The sequence below is a fragment of the Microcaecilia unicolor genome, chromosome 2 (genome assembly GCF_901765095.1).
Source record: "Microcaecilia unicolor chromosome 2, aMicUni1.1, whole genome shotgun sequence".
NCBI classification, from domain to species: Eukaryota; Metazoa; Chordata; class Amphibia; order Gymnophiona; family Siphonopidae; genus Microcaecilia; species Microcaecilia unicolor.
This window is the reverse complement of record NC_044032.1, coordinates 657,240,910-657,264,975: the sequence shown is the minus strand read 5'-3', so window position 1 is coordinate 657,264,975 and position 24,066 is coordinate 657,240,910. Positions and strand designations below refer to the sequence as shown.

General features: G+C 47.8%; 1 protein-coding gene across 4 annotated transcripts in view; it reads left to right on the top strand.

Annotated features, from left to right (window-relative positions):
• The window catches only part of PDE5A (phosphodiesterase 5A), a 313,971-nt gene that overhangs the window by 168,302 nt on the left and 121,603 nt on the right, over nt 1-24,066 (top strand). For all 4 annotated transcript variants that reach the window (XM_030191794.1, XM_030191791.1, XM_030191793.1 and 1 more), the window contains exons 2-3: nt 16,200-16,773; nt 23,271-23,360. In XM_030191794.1, the coding sequence (XP_030047654.1) occupies nt 16,200-16,773; nt 23,271-23,360 (664 nt within the window). The remainder of the gene's footprint in view (nt 1-16,199; nt 16,774-23,270; nt 23,361-24,066) is intronic.

The window sequence follows — 24,066 nt, the reverse complement described above, 5'->3', positions numbered from 1 at the left end:
CTCGCTAGTAAAAGAAATTGCATATGAGGGAGGTATACTAGTGCAGCATATATGCAGAATGATAATGGAAACAGGGGTCACTACGAGATACCGTAAATGAAGTTAAAGGCCAAATTGTTGAGGACAAAATATAAAAAATTGGAAAAGTTAAATGAAAAAGTTAAAAATCACTTCTCTAGACATAAATATTTGGGGTGGCAAGAGGGGGGGGGGGGGGGGGCAAGCCAAAGTGACATTTCTGCACATCATGCCTACCACCACATCTCGCAACCCTCACCCTACCCCCATTTTAAATTAGCAATAGAAAGACAACAGGGCATTCTATGCATAAAGAAACACTCCCCTCCAGATAGTTTTAGGTATATAAGAACATAAGAGTAGCCATACTGGGTCAGACCAATGGTCCATCTAGCCCAGTATCCTGTTTTCCAAACAGTGGCCAAGCCAGGTCACAAGTACCTGGCAGAAACTGAAATCGTGGCAACATTCCGTGTAGAACCCCAAAGAATAGCAAGATTGTGGAATCCTAAAGAGTGACAAGATTTGATGTAGAACCCCAAAGAATAGCAAGATTCCAGAGTCCTAAAGTGTGACAAGATTCCATGTAGAACCCCAAAGAATAGCAAGATTCTGGAATCCCAAAGTGTGACAAGATTCCATGTAGAACCCCAAAGAATAGCAAGATTCTGGAATCCCAAAGTGTGACAAGATTCCATGTAGAACCCCAAAGAATAGCAAGATTCTGGAATCCCAAAGTGTGACAAGATTCGATGTAGAGCCCCACAAAATAGCAAGATTCCAGAATCCTAAAGCATGACAAGATTTGATGTAGAACTCCAAAGAATAGCAAGATTCCAGAATCCTAACGAATAACAAGATTCCATGTAGAACCCCAAAGAATAGCAAGATTCTGGAATCCTAAAGAGTGACAAGATTCCATGTAGGAACCCCAAAGAATAGCAAGATTCTGGAATTCCAAAGAGTGACAAGATTCCATGCAGAATCTGAGTAGCAACACTCCGTACTACAATTCCCAGGGCTAGCAGTTTCTTCCCATGTCTGTCTCAATAGCAGACTATGGAATTTTCCTCCAGGAATTTGTCCGAACCTTTTTTTAAATCCAGATACACAAACCGCTATTACCACCTCCTTCGGCAAAGAGTTCTAGAGCTTAACTATTCGTTGAGTGAAAAAATATTTCTTCCTATTTGTTTTAAAAGTATTTCCATATAACTTCCTCGAGTGTCCCCTAGTCTTTGTACTTTTGGAACAAGTAAAAAAAATTGATTTATTTCTATTCATTCTACACCACTCAGGATTTCGTAGACCTCAATCATGTCTCCCCTCATCTGCCTCTTTTCCAAGCTGAAGAGCCCTAACCTCTTTAGCCTTTCCTCATACAAGAGAAGTTGATCCCCTGTGTCATTTTTGTCACTCTTCTTTGAACCTTTTCTAATTCCACTATATCTTTTTTTAGATACGGTGACCAGAACTGAATGCAATACTCAAGGTGTGGAGGCACCATGAGTGATACAGAGGTATTATAGTATTTTCAGTCTTATTCACCATCCCTTTCCTAATAATTCCAAGCATCCTGTTTGCTTTTTTGGCCACCGCCGCACACTGAGCAGAAAATTTCAGCGTATTATCTACAAAGACACCCAGATCTTTTTCTTGAGCGCTGACCCCCAAGGTGGACCTTAGCATCAGGTACAACTGTCATTACAACTGATAGCATCATTCAAAACATTCGGATTCTCTACAGGATTGGTCAGAATTTCATTATAAATCCTGAAACTGTAGTTCTGAAGCACAAACTTCATATTCCCCAACAGTGAAGCTATGCCCCCTGCAATACGTCATACAAACCATATTCAAACTCTGCTACTACTACTTAACATTTCTAGAGCGCTACTAGGGTTACGCAGCGCTGTACAGATTAATGATCACCTCGGGAAAGGCACACACTCGTCCACTGCCAGACACTTTGTTTAAAGCAGATGGGGTTTTGCTTGTGTGGTGACTGTACGGGATATAGAGTCTTGAACATTTTTTTTATTTTGGGTGCCAAGGGCCTTCTTTCAAATAGAGCACTTTGCAAAGAGACATTCAGAACCTGTACAGGAAACTTACCAAACTATAATGGCTCTAACCCACCTATGAAAGACGGTGCTATAAATATTACACTGGGCCCTAGAGCACCAATATACCTACTACTGGGAAACTAGACCAATTTGGACTGTTCCAGATTCCTGCGCAAAAAGAGTGCATGCCACTCATTCACACCTGCAGAGCATGGTCAGACCCTCACCTGATACAGAAAAGGGGACCACAAAAAACATGCAGACAGTAACTGAAATGGAGACCACCAACCCTCCTCTCTAGCTAAGAAAGCCACACTATAAGCAGTGCAATACTGATAAAAGGGAAACACATGATTCTCTTCTGTACTCTGCATAACACAAAAGTGGAAAAGATGTATTTATGCCAAAACAGGTACATCTCAGTTTTGTTTTAAATTATGAAATATTCTTCTTTTCTACAATTGTTTTCCAAATATTTTATTTTTCTAATTGGGGTGGTCCCAGTCCCTTTTCCACTGTCCTCATGTTAGTTTTCTCCTAAATTATTTTCCAGGTTTGCCTTTCCATTTCCTCTATCCTCTTGCCACCTTCTTTTCCCTTTCTACATCTGTCTACCACTGCTTTCTTTTTGATTTTTTTTTCACTTTTCTCATTGGATTTTTACCCTCATTTTCCCTTTCTCTCACTCTCTTCTTAGTCTTCTTTTTTCACCTCTTATCTACTTACCAGCTTTTCCTATTTCTCTTGTCATCCCCTCTCCAAAACTCCCAATTCTCTCTCTCTCCTTCACTAGTCTCCTGTCCCCCCCCCCCCCCCCCCCCCCCCCATTTATCTTTCACCCACTGCCTAATCTCCCATTTCTATCCTCTGTATTCACACTCTCTGCTCTCACGGACCCTTCACCGCCTTTCTTCCCCTCACTACTCCCAGCTCCATCCCTGTCTAGCCTTCATTCCCTTGCCTCTAGGCCGTTCTTCTATCTTTTACCCCATCTCCCATTGCCTCTTTTTAGCATCTTTTTAACTCCATTTCCATCCTCACTCAATCCCTTCAGAGACCAATCCCATGACCCTTTTTAAAGCCTCTCATCCTCTTTCAAGTTTTCGACCTTTCTCCTTCATCTCCTTTCTCTTACCCCTCATTCCCCCACTCGTACATACCAATTGCCAGGTCATCACTATCCTCTCAAGATTCCTTCTCCATCTTTCCCATTCATAATTCTGCTCTGCCCCCCCCCCCCAATGACACTCTACCACTCAATCACCAAGTCCCAGTCATCTTCTGCTTTGTTCCCCTTCCTACCTCCCCAAGTCTCATCCGTCTTCTGCTCTTTCCGGGATCTCCTGTCTATTTGTCATTTCTTCTCTCTCCATGTCCATCATCATTCCCTTTGCATCCTATCTATGTTGTCCATACTCTGTCCTCTGTGTCCCCATCCTACCCCTCCCCCCTCCATGTTCACCATCACCCCTCTGTCTGTTTCTCCCCCTGTTTCCAGCTTCTCCTTCTCTACAAAATCCTGAGTGGTGTAGAACAAGTAGAAGTGAATCCATTTTTTTTTACTCTTTCTAAAGGTAAAATGACTAGGGGACACTCAATGAAGTTACATGGAAATATTTTTTTCACTCGAGGAATAGTTAAGCTCTGGAACTTGTTGCCGGAGAATGTAGTAACAGCGGTTAACGTATCGGGGTTTAAAAGAGGTTTGGACAAGTTCCTGGAGGAAAAGTCCATAGTCTGCTATTGAGACAGACATGATCGGGAAGCAATTGCTTGCCCTGGGATTGGTAGCATGGAATGTTGCTACTATTTGGGTTTCTGCCAGGTACTTGTGACTTGGATTGGCCACTGTTGGAAACAGGATACTGGGCTGGATGGACCATTGGTCTGACTCACTATGGCTACTCTTGTGTTCTTATGTTCCCTTTCTCCTGCATCATACTAGCGTTGGCTGTACTAAAGCAATGGAAGCTTTCACAGGTTTTCTGTAGCTTTGTATGTTATTCCATTCCTTCTCCACCTCACCACAATCTTCAATTTGGGATTTTGCATTCTGGGTACAGATTAATGTCCTGGGAATGGATCATTTTTGTGGTTACTAAGAAGTCCTGATAGGGTTTAGCCCATAAAGGGGCCTCTGTGATCAGGAAACTCATCTTTGGAAAGTTCTTACATTGGTTCTATAGAGAACATTGTAGCCCACAGAAAACCTGGTTTTTTCCAAGACGACTGTGACTTCTAGATCTTTCTGCAGATACTAACCTACGGTAACTGTGAGCTTCATAGAGTGCCACCTCGAGCTTTGCAGCATGGCCTGATCACCTGCAAGGCACCATGGAAGTTTCAGGCCTCTGGAAACAGTGACTGGTCTCCTCTTCTCTCTCTTTAAACTGAAATGTCTTTTTCTCAAACAAAACATCAGAAAATTATCACAGTTACACGAGTTGCTGGTCTTATAAACCCACTTCATTTTCACTTTAAAAAGACAAGCTGCAAAGAATAACTATGTTATGTACGGCCTAAAACCCGGCTGGCTCAATCCGTCCTCCTTTTTCTGGAGCCATATGGTAACCCTAGGCGGCCTTCCCATTTCATTTTGTAGGGGTGGGATTAGCTTTCTCAGACTTCTTCTTTCAAGGAAAAACATCATAATCCATCCAGAGGTATTTTGTTTCTTGACAGCCATCTGTCCCTCCGTATATACAACAGCTTATCCTGTTCCTGGAGCAAACTCTGCCTAACCCCCTGGAAGCAGCGGTTGAGAGAAGTCCTTTTTGTTTGTTTCTGTGGCTGAACTCTGGCCTTTCAAATAGTAAAAATAGCTCAGTCTCGCTTGTTTACGCTGCTTTACTGGGTAGTTTCCAAATCTTTTTTTTTTTTTTTAATGTGGACATCATTTTTCCCTTAACAAATACCAGCGAACTGACTTCATGAAATCTGTCCTTGCAACAGTTAAGATGACCAGTTGACTCTGCCTGCTTGGCTGCTTGACCTATGCCTCATGTGAAAATGATCCCCTTCGGAAACAGTGACTTGAGGGAAGGGGGAATGCTGGCTTTCTCCTCACACACTGTGAACGGTCACATTCCACATTTTTCTCAGCTTGAAGAAATTTCCAACCTTCTGTTCTGACAAGAGCTGTAATTGCCCGCTGATGAATGCAGGGAAATTCAGACTGGCTCTTGTAAAAGATGTCATAAAGTTCCTGGATCTGTCTAATGAAGCTAGTGTGCCTTTATGCTGTATTGTTTTAAACAAATGCATCCTTGAAGAGAAAACGGAGAGAAGGCTACGTTTAATAGAGCATATGTTTAAGACGTAAATCGTTTTTCCAGTGCCAGCAGAAGGTGAGGCTTGATGTAGGGTCTGCCTTCATTGCCTCTGAGCAGGGCTGCCAAGCAATCCTACTCCTGCAGAGAAATTTGGATCTGTTCCTGGATTTCCAGCTCTCTTCCTGCTATGCTGAGGTTTTTTTTTGTCGAGTTTCCTTTCCTTAGTAAGAGGGTACCTTTATAACAGGGCACCTAAGTTAATAGCAAGGTGCCTATTTTTTAAAGATACATGGGTGTAGGGTTACCATATTTTCCCCAAGAAAAAAAAGACACATGTCCCGCCTCTGTCACACCCCTGCCCCACCCCGTCACCTTGACATCCCCCGAAGAAAGCCAAATTCCCTTCTTCCCCTCCACCCACATGACTCCATTGACTACCCCTCCCCTCCCTTCCTTTGCCTTATCGTACTGCCCTGGTGGTCTAGTAGCCTCTTTGGGGCAGGAAAGAGCCCCTCTTTCCTGCCTAGCACGGTTGTACATCTCTCTTGCTGTTGGCGCTGATTCAAAATGGCTGCTGAGACCTTGCAAGACTTCTGTGGAAGTCTCACGAGGCTGCCACTTGAACTTTCGGCAGCCATTTTGAATCAGTGCCAGGAGCAAGAGAGGTCTACAGCTGGTCGCCATATCTCAAAAAAAGATATAGCAGAATTAGAAAAGGTTCAAATAAGAGTGAACAAAATGATAAAGGGGATGGAACTCCTTCCGTATGAGGAAAGACTAAAGAGGTTAGGGCTCTTCATCTTGGAAAAGAGATGGCTGGGGGAGGATATAATTGAGGTCTACAAAATCCTGAGAGGTGTAGAATAGGTAAAAGTGAATCAGGGGCGTAGCCAGACAACAGATTTTGGGTGGGCCTAGACAAAAAGTAGGTGGGCACCAAGTGTTCTCCCCTTCACCCACCACCAAAAATAAAATCTCAGCTGGCGGGAAAACGCTTCTTTCCACCTTAGCAGTCTGCAGCAGGCACGCGCTGAAAACTGAGCATGCACAGGTGCTGGTATCGTGGAGAATAGCATTTTCATTACCATCAGGGGGAAGTCTTCAGCTGGCGGAGCTTGGGATCCCCACCTGCTACTGCTAATATGTGTGCTATTGTTGGGTGGGCCTGATCCCTAATTGGGTGGGCCCCGGCCCACCTGTGGCTACGCCACTGGAATCAATTGTTCGCTCTTTCAAGAAGAACAAAGACTAGGGGACACTCAATGAAATTGCATGGACATACCTCTAAAACAAATAGGAGGAAATATTTTCTCACTCAAAAGCTCTGGAACTCGCTGCCGGAGGATGTGGTAACAGCATTTAGAGTATCTAGGTTTAAAAAAAGGTTTGGACGTTCCTGGAGGAAAAGTCCGTAATCTGTTATTGAGATGGACGTGGGGAAGCCACTGCTTGCCCTTTGATTGGTAGCATGGAATGTTGCCACTATTTGGGCTTCTGCCAGCTACTTGTGACCTGGTTTGGCCTCTGTTGGATGCAGGATACTGGACTAGATGGACCACTGGTCTGACCCAGTATGGTTATTCTTATGCTAGTGTAAGGTCTTTATGGGTGTGTTGACCCAACACAACCCTGGAAATACAATACTGGGCTAGATGATCTGACCCAGTATGGCTATTCTTATCTCAGGGGTCATTATCTGTGTCAGAAGGATGGTTTTTGGAGTATTTATATGCAATAGATTCCCTAGCTATAGGCAACCTTCAATAGAAAGAGGGGAAATCAATTGGTGTAGATACCAGTATTGTTGGTGGCAACAGGCCATTTTATTTATTTTGATGGGCAGTCTGCAACTGAAAGAGAAGGGGGGGGGGTGGAGCTGGTTTCTAAACCCCAAACAGATTAATCCGCAAATGAACCTTTTCCGGAGATGCGAAGGCGGTAGAACAAGAGGACATGAAATGAGATTGAAGGGGGGCAAAATCAAGAAAAATGTCAGGAAGTATTTTTTCACAGAGAGAGTAGTGGATGCTTGGAATGCCCTCCCGTGGGAGGTGCTGGAAATGAAAACGGTAATGGAATTCAAACATGCGTGGGATAAACATAAAGGAATCCTGTTCAGAAGGAAGGGATCCTAAGGAGCTTAGCCGAGATTGGGTGGCAGAGCCAGTGGCGGGAGGTGGGGATGGTGCTGGGCAGACTTATAGGGTCTGTGCCAGAGCCAGTGGTGGGAGGCGGGACTGGTGGTTGGGAGGTGGGGATGGCGCTGGGCAGACTTATACGGTCTGTGCCAGAACCAGTGGTGGGAGGCGGGGCTGGTGGTTGAGAGGCGGGGATAGTGCTGGGCAGACTTATACGGTCTGTGCCAGAGCCGGTGGTGGGAGGCGGGGCTGGTGGTTGGGAGGCGGGGATAGTGCTGGGCAGACTTATACGGTCTGTGCCAGAGCCGGTGGTTGGGAGGCAGGGCTGATGGTTGGGAGGTGAGGATAGTGCTGGGCAGACTTATACGGTCTGTGCCCTGAAGAGGACAGGTATAAATCAAGGTAAGGTATACACAAAAAGTAGCACATATGAGTTTATCTTGTTGGGCAGACTGGATGGACCATGCAGGTCTTTTTCTGCTGTCATCTACTATGTTACTATGTTTGTCTGGCTAAATCTGCTGTTGCATCAGGAGCCTTGATCTAGACAGCAGTGAGGGATTGTACAGTATGGATATATGTCCATGTCACAGCTCTGCAAATCAGTGGAGAGACTGAGCTCCAGTGGGCTACCGAAGCAACCATAGCTCTGACATTATGAGCCTTGACTTGTCCTTCTACGGTCAGTCCATCCTGGGCATAAGACAGCTGGCAACCTGCCCTCTTGATCCCTGCCCAGCAAAGATAGTAAAACAAGCTAGCATAAGCTTCTTTGAAGGGGCCACTAAAATAGTTAACTCCTCTCTTGTAAAAACGTCTGTGCTACACCCTCTACTAAAAAAGAACTCCCTTGACCAGGACGAGCTCAAACCACTGTCCAGGCTCTAACATCTCTTTCCTGGCAAAACTTATAAAACAGAGAGTCTGCATTCAACTCAATGACAGTAAACCAACACTATAAAAATTTATTTCCATTCTATTGATTGTGTAAACAGAAGGCGTGGTAAAGGGCTATCATTTAAACAAAAGCCTCAACTACCCCAAGGAGTGTCATAAACCTTTCAACAAAACCTCATAGGCTTGAGCCTGACTGAAAAAACAACAGCAGGAAACATCTCCCAAACCAGGAGAAAAAGCCACCTCTGAAAAAGACAAAGTTTAGGCTCTTAAAAATCCCCAAACATTCCCAAGCACATCTGACATAGTAACATAGTAGATGACGGCAGAAAAAGACCTGCACGGTCCATCCAGTCTGCCCAACAAGATAAACTCATATGTGCTACTTTTTGTGTATACCTTACCTTGATTTGTACCTGTCCTTTTCAGGGCACAGACCGTGTAAGTCTGCCCAGCACTATCCCCGCCTCCAAACCACCAGCCCCGCCTCCCACCACTGGCTCTGGCACAGACCGTACAAGTCTGCCCAGCACTATCCCTGCCTCCCACCACCGGCTCTGGCACAGACCGTATAAGTCTGCCCACCACTATCCTCGCCTCCCAACCACCGGCTCTGGCACAGACCGTATAAGTCTGCCCAGCACTATCCTCGCCTCCCAACCACCGGCTCTGGCACAGACCGTATAAGTCTGCCCAGCACTATCCCCGCCTCCCAAACACCAGCCCCTCCTCCCAACCACCAGCTCTGGCACAGACCGTATAAGTCTGCCCACCACTATCCCCGCCTCCCACCACCGGCTCTGGCACAGACCGTATAAGTCTGCCCAGCACTATCCCCGCCTCCCAAACACCAGCCCCGCCTCCCACCACCGGCTCTGGCACAGACCGTATAAGTCTGCCCACCACTATCCTCGCCTCCCAACCACCGGCTCTGGCACAGACCGTATAAGTCTGCCCAGCACTATCCTCGCCTCCCAACCACCGGCTCTGGCACAGACCGTATAAGTCTGCCCAGCACTATCCCCGCCTCCCAAACACCAGCCCCTCCTCCCAACCACCAGCTCTGGCACAGACCGTATAAGTCTGCCCAGCACTATCCTCGCCTCCCAACCACCAGCCCTGCCTCCCAACCACCGTTAAATATAGTCCCCTACTAATCTTAAATTGAATTGTTTCTCAAAAAATACTGAATGAAGCTTGTATGGAACGTAGTACTTAACTGAATTCTCTTGTCCCACTGCCAATCTAGCTCCAAACGTTGCACAACATCTACTATTACTTCATAACATCCCCAGTGGGGTTATGTCTACCTCTACTTCAGGAAGCAGCTGAAAGCCTGGCTCCTCTCAAGCCTTTAATTCATAGGTTGATTGATTACACACCACTCTGTATCTGGTCTAGCTTGCTACAGACCCTGTAACTTAGACCAGTTTCTCATATGTTGTTCAATTGTACAAGCAGTGGCGTACCAAGGGGGGGGGGGGGGTGCCGTGTGCCGGTCAGCTTCGTTCGTTTCCATGCTCCCTCTGCCCCGGAACAGGAAGTAACCTGTTCCGGGGCAGAGGGAGCATGGAAACAAATGAAGCTGACCGGCGCGCGGCATCCCCCCCAGCGGCGTGCACCCAGGGGAGGGGGTTTTTTCGCTGGGGTGGGGGGGTGTCTTTTTGTTGTGGGGGGGGGGTCACGCTGGACCCGGGGGCGGGGCGCATCGGCGATCCGCCCCGGGTGTCAGTCCCCCTAGGAACGCCACTGTGTTCAAGGAACGTGCCTTGAGTTTAGCCACCCATTCATTTATCCCATCTGACTCTTGGAAAAGTCTCCTGCCCCGGGAGACTCTGGAGTCCCTCGGCCCTTTAGCTGAGCTGTGTGCTGTAATCCACTGCTAAACAGCACACGGCAATCCACAAGGTCAGATCATTATACTTTATTGTAATCCCTTTGTGTCAACTGCTCCTCCAAAAGTAGTTCCCACCACAGCATTTCTCAAGAAGCATAGCAGTTCAACAGCATAGTATTCAAAACAAAACAAAAAAAGCCAGAAAGTTCCAAAATCTCAGCAGTTCATATAAAGCAGGTATGCAAAGTAATTCTCCAAACACAGTAGCTCCACAAAGGGTTCAAACCCTCCCCAGCAGTTCATGTATAGCAGTTACGTCCAAAACCACCACTCCGCATCTCTCCCTTTCAAAAGAAATCAACCTAGGGAGAGTGGCAAGGGTACCTCTTCAAGCAGGCCATCATTATACCCTGACCACCACCCGCATGACCCTTCCGTGGTAAGCCTGTTCTCTCAGCACCCCTTGTGGGATAGCCACCTTTTCCCTTCTTCTACCAGGCTCTCCTCCCTAGCAGCCCTCTCCTGTTTCACCTTCTTTCCTTCCAGTTGAGTCAGAGCAGCAATCTCCATCGGCTCCTCTTGCTCTAGTTCCTCCCCTTGCCAGTCCATAGGTTCCTCCCCACACCCATTGCTCAGCTGCTCTCCATTTGCTTGATTGGGCAGGTTCAGAACTCCTTCCCTCATCCTGGCTCTCTGGAACAGGTTTTTCCAACTCCCTTCTCCTGACCTCCTTTGGGGGCTGTTGGGGATTGAAGTCCCTGTTTCTACCATGGGCTCTACTCAGGGACTGCTGGGAATTGTAGTCTTTTCCTTTTCTCCAATCCCCCAGGGAAAAAGACTCCTTCCTTTCCAGGGGCATAGTCACGGGTGAGGCCTAGCCACTTTTGCTCCAGGCCCGCCCAGCCTCTTCTGCCCGCTCTCCCCGTCCGCGTGGTCTGCTCACTTTTACTGCCCTGATGCGCCGTTCTCCCTCCAGCAGCACCGGCGATTCCCATAGCCAGCCTTCTGCCAGCACGCGTCATCGAGGCCTCTTCTCAGGCACGTCCCGCCTACTCTGCAACTTCCTGCATCCCACCTTTGCGGAAAACAGGAAGTTGCAGAGTAGGTGGAACGCGCCTGAGAAGAGGCTCCGACGACGCGCGCTGGCAGAAGGCTGGCTATGGGAATCACTGGCGCTTCAGGTCAGTAAAAATGACCAGAACTGACCATGTGCAGGGGGCTGTCGTGGGGGGGGGGGGTGGTAGCGGGTGGAGAGGAAATGCGAGGCCTGTGCCCACCCAGTCCACCTCCAGGCCTATCTAAAAATTAAACTCTGGCTATGCTACTGTTCCTTTCTCTACCCAGTCTCCCTCCCTCTCGAGCTTCCTCGTTCCTCCATGTGTCTTCATTCTCCCTCTCACCCTCATATTCCCCACACTCTGTACCAGCCATCTTATATCTGTACTTCGCCCCTTCGGTACATGGTAAGCAGTGTTTTAGAAAAGTATTAGCAGAACACAAAAACAGTGGAGTTGACCAAGGACCAGTGCGGAGCCAAAGCAGTCTCTTGGAAAAGCGTTAATTAGCAATGATTAGTAAGAACACACTTTGTGAAGCAAGCAACTGTTACAGGAGAGTCGACACGGACCGTGTTTCGGCTTGACTGACTGCATCAGGAGTGCACAGAAAATAACCCGAATAAGAAATATAGCCATTTTCAAAACAGCAAAATGTCTCTTTTTTTTCTTTTTCTCCTGAAAATGGACATATGCTAGATGGTTTTGTATTCTGTGTATTTATCTTTTTCATCCATTTTTGAAAAACAAAAGTCCAAGTGCAAAACGCACAAAATCAGGCTGTTGGGATGTAAGAGTGGAGTGGAGAAGTAGCTCTAATGGTTAGAGCACCAATCTTGCAATCCAGAGGTGGCCGGTTCAAATCCCACTGCTGCTCCTTGTGATCTTGGGCAGGTCACTTAACCCTCCATTGCCTCAGGTACAAACTTAGATCATGAGCCCTCCTGGGACAGAGAAATATCCAGAGTACTTGAATGTAACTCACCCAGATGCAGACTTGTGAAAAAATTGAGTGACTAAAAAAAATGCTGAATCAGCTGACCAGACTTTTTTCAAAAGTCCGCGTCTGGGTTCCCTGAGGAAGAAATACGAAACGGGACCGTCGGAGTCTATACGCAGGACAGATTTGTCAAAAGATAAGTTATTTTGTGGTTTTGTTTGACTTTTTAGAGCTGGAATTATGTGTGAATATAAGCATTTATAAATATAAGAAAATAAAAATAGACTTATTTTTGGGGGGGGGGGGGTTTCAGTCTATGATGACTTGTTGTGCATGCAATTAATGAACAATATTCAATATTGCAGTACTTGTTGAGACTTTTCCCCCTCTTTTCTGGACTAAGTTGGACTGCTTTGATGTCCTTGTTTTGATATAGACAACACCACGCTGCTTGTTTGGATTCAATGAGATATGAGCCAGGTAGATCTCATTGAGGCTGGAGAGAATGAGTCACATGCAGCATTTAAACTAGAGGAACAAAGATTAAACTAGAGGTGCAAGGATTAAAGGAGCAAAGCAGGACGCACATGTTTTGTTTAGTTCTCTGACTGTCTATACAATGCAGACTGAATGTAAAAAATGCACACAACCAGTATGGGCAGAACAGGAAACGTATGTATGTGTGTGTCTACACCTTTGCTTCTGTATGTGTGCAAAAGAAAAGCAACACTGGGTCTTTAAGACTGGGACAATTGAAAATCTTTATTGATGACCCGACACGGGCCGTGTTTCGGCGTGAAACAACGCCTGCCTCAGGGGTCAAAGAGAAACTCTGTAACATGCACGTGGTATCGCTTCATTGCCCCAACGTCTGGTAAAAATATATATATTTGCTGATGGCCACACGGGCGAAAATAGAGCTCAGTAAAAGAGCCGTCTCAAGGGCGGAGAAGAAGAAATTCCAAGAAACCAGCCAGCCAAAGAGTAAGAGCATCAAAAAAGTTTAATGGGACCCAACATGATCCGTGTTTCAGCATGCAAGCCTTCCTCAGGGGTCGAAATACTGTGGGTCGCAACGGCGCTGCTGAGAACAAGTGAGCCTTTCTTTATAAAGGCACAATCATAAGGCGACAGGTCTCGAGGAGAACCAAACTGTTTTTGTTTGGTTCTCCTCGAGACCTGTCACTGTTCTGTTGCAGCGCAGAAAAAACACATTGTCTCATCCTCTCATCCCAATACAACACTTACAAACCCTCAAAAATAACCACCCAAGACAATACCCTCCCGATCTCAAGACAGCCTGAAAATTCTCGGCATCATAATTGACCGTAACCTCACCCTAGAGAACCAAGTGAAATCTACAACAAAGAAAATATTCCACTCAGTGTGGAAACTCAAACACCTGAAACCATTCTTCCCAAAGGAAACATTTCACAACTTGATACAATCAATGACACTAAGCCATGTAGACTACTGCAATGGAATCTATGCAGGATGCAAAGAACAAATCTTAAAGAAACTCCAGACCGCTCAAAACACGGCGGCCAGGCTTATATTTGGAAAAACGCGATTCGAAAGCGCCAAACCCCTCCGAGAAAAACTGCACTGGCTTCCAATCAAAGAACGCATTACTTTCAAAATTTGCACCCTGGTCCATAAAATCATCTATGGCAAAACCCCAGGATAAATGACAGACCTAAATCTCCACTACTCAAGCTGCAAAGGACTCAAATACAAATCAACTTATGCATCCAGCTTTTCCTATATAAGCATATGGAACACACTACCCAAAGCCGTGAAAACAACATATGACCACCTAAAACTCCGGAAATCACTAAAAACCAACCTATTCAAAAAGGCATACCTCACTGACCCAACTTAAATGCCGGTACCTTGCAACACAACAAAACCAAAACTCGTACATAAGTAATGCCACACTGGGAAAAAACCAAGGGTCCATTGAGCCCAGCATCCTGTCCCCGACAGCGGCCAAACCAGGCCAAGGGCACCTGGTGGGGATAGTGCTGGGCAGACTTATACGGTCTGTGCCAGAGCCAGTGGTGGGAAGTGGGACTGGTGGTTGGGAGGCGGGGATAGTGCTGGGCAGACTTATACAGTCTGTGCCCTGAAAAGGACAGGTACAAATCAAGGTAAGGTATACAGAAAAAGTAGCACATATGAGTTTATCTTGTTGGGCAGACTGGATGGACCATGCAGGTCTTTTTCTGCCATCATCTACTATGTTACTATGTAAGGGCACCTGGCAAGCTTCCCAAACGTATAAACATTCTATACATGTTATTCCTAGAATTGTGGATTTTTCCCAAGTCCATTTAGTAGTGGTTTATGGACTTGTCCTTTAGGAAACCGTCTAACCCCTTTTTAAACTCTACCAAGCTAACCGCCTTCACCACGTTCTCCGGCAACGAATTCCAGAGTTTAATTATACGTTGGGTGAAGAAAAATTTTCTCCGATTTGTTTTAAATTTACTACACTGTAGTTTGATCGCATGCCCCCTAGTCCTAGTATTTTTGGAAAGCGTGAACAGACGCTTCACATCCACCTGTTCCACTCCACTCATTATTTTATATACCTCTATCATGTCTCCCCTCAGCCGTCTCTTCTCCAAGCTGTATAGCCCTAGCCTCCTTAGTCTTTCTTCATAGGGAAGTCGTCCCATCCCCGCTATCATTTTAGTTGCCCTTCGCTGCACCTTTTCCAATTCCACTATATCTTTTTTGAGATGCGGCAACCAGAATTGACACACATGAACTATTCCTCTCTACAGCTCCCTATATGTCTGTTACACTTGAACCTTATTCTACCAAAACACTACTGTATTTGTTCATACCGGAATTGGGGATCGCCTTTACGCTACTGTGTAAGCCACATTGAGCCTGCAAATAGGTGGGAAAATGTGGGATACAAATGTAACAAATAAAGAAAGGCTCACTTGTTCTCAGCAGCGCCGTTGCGACCCACAGTATTTCGACCCCTGAGGAAGGATTGCATGCCGAAACACGGATCGTGTTGTGGGTCCCATTAAACTTTTTTCATGCTCTCACTCTTTGGCTGGCTGGTTTCTCGGAATCTGTTCGCCTCCACCCTTGTGAGTTGACTGTGTACAGTAACTGTGAGAAGGATACATGCAGTGCCTGTGCCATGTACAGTAACTGACAAGGTGCATGTAGTGCTCATGAGATGTACTGTAATTGTCAGAGGGATACATGCAGGGACCCTGTTGTGTGAAGTGAATTTTGTATAAACGGTCAGCAAACAACATTAATCAGAAGTTAGTCTTCGATTAGTCTGGCAATGAAGGGTCCTTTCTTGCTTCCAAGTTGTGCATCAGCTGATCAGATAATCACATACAGGGCAGAAGGCACAGGCTTCGTATTGTAGCAGGCAGCTCACCTGAGTCAGTGGGGTCACATAAAACGAGTATTACATTCACTTTTGCTTTCACAGGAGAACGGCATGTACAGGATCTTATCACTTTCCTCTACCAAGGTGAAAGACATTCTTACACGTGTCTCTGTACTTTTTGGACTGACCTGGGATGGGTTGTGTCCTGTTGTATGCTGTAAACTTTAGTACTGCAGGGGAATGGGGATTTTATAATTTATTTATTTGTTGGGATTTATTAACCACCTTTATGAAGAGATTCACCCAATGGCAGAAATCCAGGCCTGACTCAGGCTGTCCCCAAGTCATCCGGAGTCCAGACATGTCTGCCTTGTCCAGGGAATGTCATCATATTCCAGCTTTGTGCAAGCAGAAATTGTCCTGAGACAGAAGAGCAGATGGTCGCAGAAACTAGGTTTGTCCATCCTCTCTACTGGGAGGTAATCCCCACCCCACAAAATGCCTTCCTTAAATATTTAACATCTTTGGGAGTAGAAGTAGAGGGAATGTGTTTATTATACATCCTATGGTGCTAAATAATTGATGGCTTCTTCTCCCTTCCTTTCCCAGAGAAATGGTCAATGCATGGTTTGCTGAGAGAGTTTACGCCATCCCCACTGGCAAGGAGGGAGGAAAAGAGTGTCAGTCGGAGACCTGTGGCAACCAGCAGCCTGCCCTGCCCGAGACACCCACCAGGAAAATCTCTGCCTCCGAGTTTGATAGGCCCCTGCGTCCCATCGTGGTGAAGGACGCTGAGGGTGCCTTGAGCTTCCTCCCCGACTCTGACAGGAGGACACAGATGCCTCCACAGCCCCCCCGGCTCAGCAGCAGCAGCACGGGTGACCGCTGCACCAGACTTCTGGAGCTGGTGAAAGACATCTCCAGTCACCTGGATGTGGCAGCCCTGTGCCATAAAATCTTCCTCCACATCAATGAACTAATCGCCGCTGACCGGTACTCCCTCTTCCTGGTGTGCGAAGACAGCTCGAATGAGAAGTTTCTGATCAGCCGCCTTTTTGACGTGGCTGAGGGATCCACGCTGGAGGAGGCTTCCAACAGCTGCATCCGCCTGGAGTGGAACAAGGGCATTGTGGGTCATGTGGCAGCCCTGGGCCAAGCCCTGAACATTAAGGATGCATACAAGGTATTTTCTTGTTACGTGTTTCCTCCTGTGTTAGCGAAACCATAATAAAACCGTAGAAAACCGCATTTTTGGAGATTTCTGTTGGGCCTGTTAACATAATATGGCAAACAGAATACTGGGAATGATTAGAAAAGGGATAGAGAGCAAACCAAAGAGTATCATAATGCATCTGTATCAGTGGCATAGCCAGACAGCCAATTTTGGGTGGGCCTGAGCACAAAGTGGGTGGTCACAAAATTTTCTCTCCCCCCCCCCCTTCTCCCCAAAATTGGCTGTCTGGCTACCCACTGCCCCGAACCCCCCCCCCCCCCCCCAAGCCACCGCTGCAGGTTTCTCCAGCACCACCTACTGGCACCCAATGGGCCTTCTTTCCCCTTCCTCCGTCGGGCAGCGCCAGCCTAACTGTACAACAAAGCTGCACGGCACCGGGTCCGTAAGCATGCTGCCGCTAGCTCCTACCTTGTCATCTTTCGGCAGAGGTGTTAGATCTGCTGCTAAATCTGCAGCGGATCCACGCGGTGCCAGGGCTGTCTCTCTGTACGCTGCTGTGACTGCTTCCTCTGCACTAGCCCCGCCTCACATCCGATACTCTTTCTGAAGAGGCGGGGCTAGCGCAGAGGAAGCAGTCGCAGCAGCGTACAGAGAGACAGCCCTGGCACTGCGTGGATCCGCTGCAGATTTAGCAGCAGAACTAACACCTCTGTCGAAAGATGACAAGGTAGGAGCTAGCGGCAGCATGCTGACGGACCCGGTGCCGTGCAGCTTTGTTGTACAGTTAGGCTGGCGCGCGCTGCCCGACGGAGGGAGGGGAAAGAAGGCCCATTGGGTGCTCCGTTGCTGGGTGGGCCTGAGCCCAAATTGGGTGGGCCCAGGCCCGCCCACCCGTGGCTACGCCCCTGCTCTGTATTGCTCCATGGTGCAATCATATCTCGAGTATTGTGTGCACTTCTGGTTGGCACATCTCAGAAAGATATAGCGGAATTAGTAAAGGTACAGAGAATGCAAGCAAAATGATTAAGGGATGGAAGGAAGGACTCTTTTATAAGAAAAGTCTAAAGAGCATAGGTGGTCGGTGACTCAGATGTTTGGGGAGGCTAAAGTGGGGCGGAGCTAGGGCACGGAGGGGTGAGTTAAAACCCTTGGGATAGGAAGGGGCAACGCTTTGTCAGTTGTAAAGAGAGCGCGAGGGCACCTACTGAACACAGCAGGGGAGGATCTCGTCACTGTAATTTTGGTGCATCTGCATCAGCTGTTTTGCCCCCTCCTTCTCCCTTCCCCCCCGGACCTCTGTTATCGATGTTAATCTAGGTGCTAAAAACGTCAAAATAATGCACCAAAATATGCAACATATAAAACAGAACAATATTTGCAGTATTCTGGAAACACCCCCCCCCCCCCCCCCCCCCCCATTCCAGCATTTTCCAGTTGGACATGTTATAGCAGAAATCCTATAGTTACTGGCAAAAAGCAACACAAAAAAGCACAAATGGATCTTGGTTGGGGTACTCTGGACTAGAGAATGACAAGGGGACAGGGACCCGCAGTAACTGCGGTAATGGGGATGGAATGGGGACAGATCCCACAGGGACAGGGTAAGGATGGGGACAAACGTTTTCCCCATGTCACTTTCTATTTTGAAGCCCTGTTAAACATAAAGGACAGTTCAGTTCCTTATTTGATGCAGACGACAATATTTTTATTTTTTGGAAAAAAAAAGCAAACGTGCTGGCCACATCAAACATATAAACGGCGAGTGACCGTACTCACTCGCAAATGCGCAGTAGAGACCTTCTCTGCCCTGCCCCCACGTCAATACGTGATGACGGGGGGGGGGGCGGAACACAGAGGGTCTGTATTGCGCATTGCTGAGGGAGGGACACCGCCGTCTAACGCTCCCCCCACCCGAGTCGCCCCCGCCACCCACCTTCTACCCGGTCGGGCCCTCGCTCCACTATTGAAACAGCGAGGGTCCGGGAACGCAGCACTGAGCTCTGCTGAGCTGCCGACATCGGCCTTCCTTCTTCTTCTCTGCCTCTGTCCCGACTCCCGCCCTCGACGACGTTACGTCACACGAGGGCGGGACAGGCAGAGAAGAAGAAGGAAGGCCGATGTCGGCAGCTCAGCAGAGCTCAGTGCTGCGTTCCCGGACCCTCGCTGTTTCAATAGCGGAGCGAGGGCCCGGCCGGGAGGAAGGTGGGTGGTGATGGCTCGGTAGGGGGGCGCGAACTCGGAGGGGGAGGGGCAGCGGCGAACTCGGCGGTGGGGGCGGGCCTTTCAACCCCCCCCCCCTTCCTATAATAGCCCGTTTTTACGGGCTCAAAGTCTAGTCTAGCAGAATTTGCATGGGGGATCCTGTACGTCCTGCTACCAGCACATCTTCTAAGAAGACAACTTCTATTCCAGGAAGGACTGTGGAAGACAGGAGAGCTAGACTGAATCCTGAGATTGTTGATGACTTCTTATTCATACAAAGATTAAAAAATCATACAGTGCTTCACGGGGCATATTTCTCCCCTTGAGGGCATACAGAACTGGACATTTTAACAGGGTGGATTAGGATTCCTTGGGGTAGTAGAAGTCAGCTATTGTTGGGGTTGGAAGGGTAGAGGGAGGTGGTGAGGAAGGTTTTTATAGCTGCTCGCTGTTGTTATTGCTTTCTATTTGTAATTTATACACAATAGTTGCACAGCATATTCCTTTTTATACTTTAATAAAAAGATTTAAATGTAAAATCATAAGTGTTCGAGGCTTCTGCACATGAGAACACAGCCCAAGGGAATGAGGTGGGGACTGGGACAGAGCCTGCGGGGATGAAGATGGGGCCTACAGGGATGGGGACGAGGCCTGTGGGGAAGGGACGAGTACAAATTTTGTCCCCGTGTCATTCTGTACTCTGGACCCTCTCTTTTATCCTTGTGTTACTGGAAACCACAAAACGATTTGCCTATTAGTGTTTTGGTAGGTTGCCCAATAGCCATCAGGTTTCAGATCTGCTGACCTTTACTTTTGTGTGACCAAACATGGAATGTGTGTTTTATTTACTTAGTTGAAAAAAAAATTTATATCCCGCCTTTCCCTGAGCAGCTTATATAATAAAAACATATAAAAAATTTTAAAAAAACCAAATCTGACAAACATTTTACAACAGCAGTACATCAAGACAGCCTAAAGAGCTGCCGAAATAGAGCTGAGGAATTAGAGAGAGCCCGTTACATACAAGTGCATCTCTGGAACCTTTCTCAATTGCTGTAACGATGAGCAAAATTGAATATGACCCGGTAATGTGTTCCATAATCTTGGGCCAGAAGCCGATGTTTCAACATGAAAAGTGGTCATTGCTGGTACAGAATGTTTCCTCTCAGTAGCCGAACACAAAGGTATATACAACTGTGTCACATTTTTCAAGTGCTGTGGACTTCCCTGGTACAAAGTCTGAAAAATCAAAATCAGTACAATATTTCATGGGTAACCAATGCACAAATGGTCATATTCCCTAGTGACAAAAATCAAGTCAAATTGCAGAATTTTGTATCATCTGTACGTAATGGTTAGAGCAGTGAGCTGAGAACCAGGAAAGCCAAGGGTTCGAACCCCACTGCAGCTCCTTGAGATCTTGGACAAGTCACTTAACTCTCTATTGCCTCAGGTACAAATCTAGACGGTAACCTCTCCAGGGACAGGAAAAATATCTGTAATTCATCTTCAGCTGGCATTGAGAAAGGTGTGAGCTAAATCTGAATCCAAATTCCAGTACCGGACACATTGAGAATAATACAAAACCCCCATGAGAGTCATTGAATGTTCATAAAATATTACTGGTGTCTTGTCTTTAACGTCGGTGAGCCCTTAGGTCCCGCAAGACCCCGAAGGACCTCAGAGGAAAGCCGTGCAACCCCAAATCTTCACCCGCGGCGGCCGCCGTTCACCAGGGGTTGAGCCCCCAGCTGCAGGCGGCCAGCAGGACTGCTGGAACCGCGGGGTTGACAGACTGGCCTGGCTAGAGTCGGGAAAATGGGCAATCAGCAACCAGCAGTCAGGCGCAGGGCAACTCCCTGGGCAGGCGGCTAGCAATCCGTATCTAAGTATCAGCACAGTCTCTGGATAGGTGGCTAGCATAGGCGGCTAGCAATCCGTATCTAAGTATCAGCACAGTCTCTGGATAAGCGGCTAGCATAGGCGGCTAGCAATCCGTATCTACGTATCAGCACAGCCTCTGGATGTCCACCAAGACGCTACACGGAACCACTGCGCAGGCTTCGGGAACAGAACCTGAAGCGCCGATGTCAGCTAGCTCCCGAGTTTAAATATTGCGCCACCCCGCCCACGTGGGAGAACCCCACCAATCCGGCCCTGGGAGTCGGCAGAGCCCCTCGGATTGGCTCTGCCCGATCTCCCAGGCGGAGTCACCCCCGGGTCCTCCAATACGGTGCAGGTAGGCGGAGCTCCGAGCCCCCTGGCTAAGGAGCGAAGAGGACGTCTGCCCCCGCGTCCCAGCGCCGCCATCTTGGGCGGCGCGAAGCTCATCCCGGCCTCCTCCACCCGAGAGACCGGCGGTCGCCGCCGCCGGCCGCCGGTCCCAGCCTGACCCGCCAGTCTCGCGGCAGCGCCGGCCCCCATGCAGGGACCCCTTGGCCGTCCTCCCACGCCGCGGAGGCCGCTGACTCCCGTTCCCCGCCATGGGAGAGCAGGTAGGCGCGTGGAACGCGACAACTGGTGATGTCTAGGGCAGAGGAATTTATGGAACCTGGCATTTTGGTGGGCTTACCAAGAGCATTAAAATTAAGCTGTCCGCCATCAGGAATTGCTTACAGAGGGACTATCTAACCACTTACAGGCCAATCAAGTTGAACCCGTTCCACCAGGGGAAAGAGATCAGGACTTCGGTTCTTGGTACTTTCTAAACACAAAAAAAGATTGGGGAGGGGGTGCCCTGAACAAATATCTATTCAGATAAAAATTTCATGATGGTTTCCTTAGGAGCCATCATTCCCATGATTCAAAAAGGGGATTGACTATACTCTCTGCATTTGAGGAATGCATATACCCACATTCAGATACGTCCAAGTCACAGGAAATATCTCATATTTGGAATTGGGAAGTATCACCTTTTCTCAGGGCCGCTGAGAGGGGGGAGTAGGGGGGACAAAATTCCTCGGGCCTGGGCCTCCAAGGGGGGCCCGGCGCCGCAGTCCCACCCGCCCTCCGTCGTCGACCATCTGCCACCGGGCCGGGCCCCCTGCATTGAAATCACAGCGCCTCTCACCTCCGTGTGAAAGCGCTGCAGGCAGCAGATCGCCTCCCTTTGGCCCTCCTTCCCTCCCTGTGTCCCGCCCTCGTCTGACATAACTTCCGCGAGGGCGGGACAAAAGGAAGGAAGGAGGGCCGAAGGGAGGTGATCTGCTGCCTGCAGCGCTTTCACACGGAGGTGAGAGGTGCTCTGGTTTCAATGCAGGGGGCCTGGCCCGGTGGCAGACGGAGGGGGGCAGGTAGAGGGAGGGAGGGAGCGGCGGCGACCTCGGGAGTGGGGGGTGGAGAAGGGAGCGGTGGCGGTGACCTCAGGACCCAGCCCAGTCCAGTCTCTCGGCGGCCCTGCCTTTTCTCTGCCTCTGTCCTACTCTGCCAGGACTTGGGTAGAATCACAACAGTCTGTACAGGTTTCCAGTGGTTCTCTCTGGTTAACTGCAGTGGACCCACTCAGTGGGAGTTAACTGTGTATGTGCCAGTCTTGCCTGGTTAACATTTGCTGAATATCGACCTCGTGCTGTTTTCTTCTTTGGAAAGTTAAGGGGGATTATTGATCTGGTTTCTGAAAACTGAAGGACTGAGCTATTCCACAAAGGAGAATTATAGTATTTCAGAGTATGAAAGTTTATCGTTTGTCGATGACAAATTATTTCTTAAAGGTAGTTACATCGATATCTGTCTTCACTGTGAATTGTAAGATTTTCTGGTACAACTTGTTATCTCATTTGAAATAAAATTACTGTGAACTTCTTAGTGATCTATTGACTTGTTTTTTTTTAAGTAGGTTCTAAAAATCATAAGGCTGTTTTAAATTCTTTGATTTGTAATTTTTCAGTTTGTATTTTGTATTTCTTATCTTTCCGTTAGTTTTACTCTTTAATTTTTGTAGGGCTGCATTTCGATTAAAATTTGAAACATCTATTAATTGCACAATTAGTCTTGTGATTAAAGGTATGTTATTATTTTTTCACCACTGCAGCTCCTTGTGACTTTGGGCAGTGGAGGGTTAAGTGACTTGTCCAGAGTCACAAGGAGCTGCAGTGGGGGTGGTGTAGGGAAATAACATACCTTTAATCACGATTAAAATTTTAATCAAAATGCAGCCCTAATTTTTAATGATGATTTGATATGCAAATATTGTTGTTAGAGACGCTGTCAGAATACACTAACAAATATTGAGACGTAAAATGGAATAGCGATACATCTGTCTTTGATCTTCCGTGTGGCTCATTGGTGTTTGATTCCCTCACTAGGATCCCAGATTCAATGCAGAAGTGGATCACATCACAGGTTACAAGACGCAGAGCATCCTGTGTATGCCCATCAAGAACCAGAGGGAAGAGGTAAGGCTGAGCCTTGCACGTGGATCAGGGGTGGACTGAGACTACCCTGGGACCCCCTGCCATGCTGCTTCCACCCCCTCCCCCACCATGCTGCTGCCCCTACCCCCGTCGTGCTGCCTGCCTGCCTCCCTCCCTCCCACAGTGTTGCCGCTGTCCCCTCCCCCCCACCTTGAAGGGCCCTGGTAGTCTAGTGATTGTGCCTTCTTCGAGGGCAGGAAATAATCTCCTCTTTCCTACCCACCCGCTGCCTCTACTCTGCCCGGCGCGGCACCGTGTTTACAAAATGGCTGCCGAGACTTCCCACGGTAGTCTAGGTATCCATATTGTAAACACAGCGGTGCAACCAGGGAGAATAGCGGCAGTGGCCTACTAGATCACCACGGTCCCGTGGGGGCTGTAGTGTGCGGCGGCAGGAAACCGGGCAAAGCCTCTGGGTCCTCGGGCGCTGCCCCGTTGCCCGAATGGTCAGTCCACCCCTGACGTGGATAGAGGGCACTTGTGCAAAGCAGGGTGTCCGCATTTACGTGCCCTATGCATATGTGATTGTGTAGAATGCAAGCGAACACCGCCCCGTGAAAAGGACAACAGGGCGCCTGTTTGGTTTTTCTACACTATTGCTCATAATGTACACAGCGTGTAAATGGAAAGGAACTGTATTCACATATGACTTATTCTGTAAACTGCATGCTTGCTTGTCGCAGTTCCA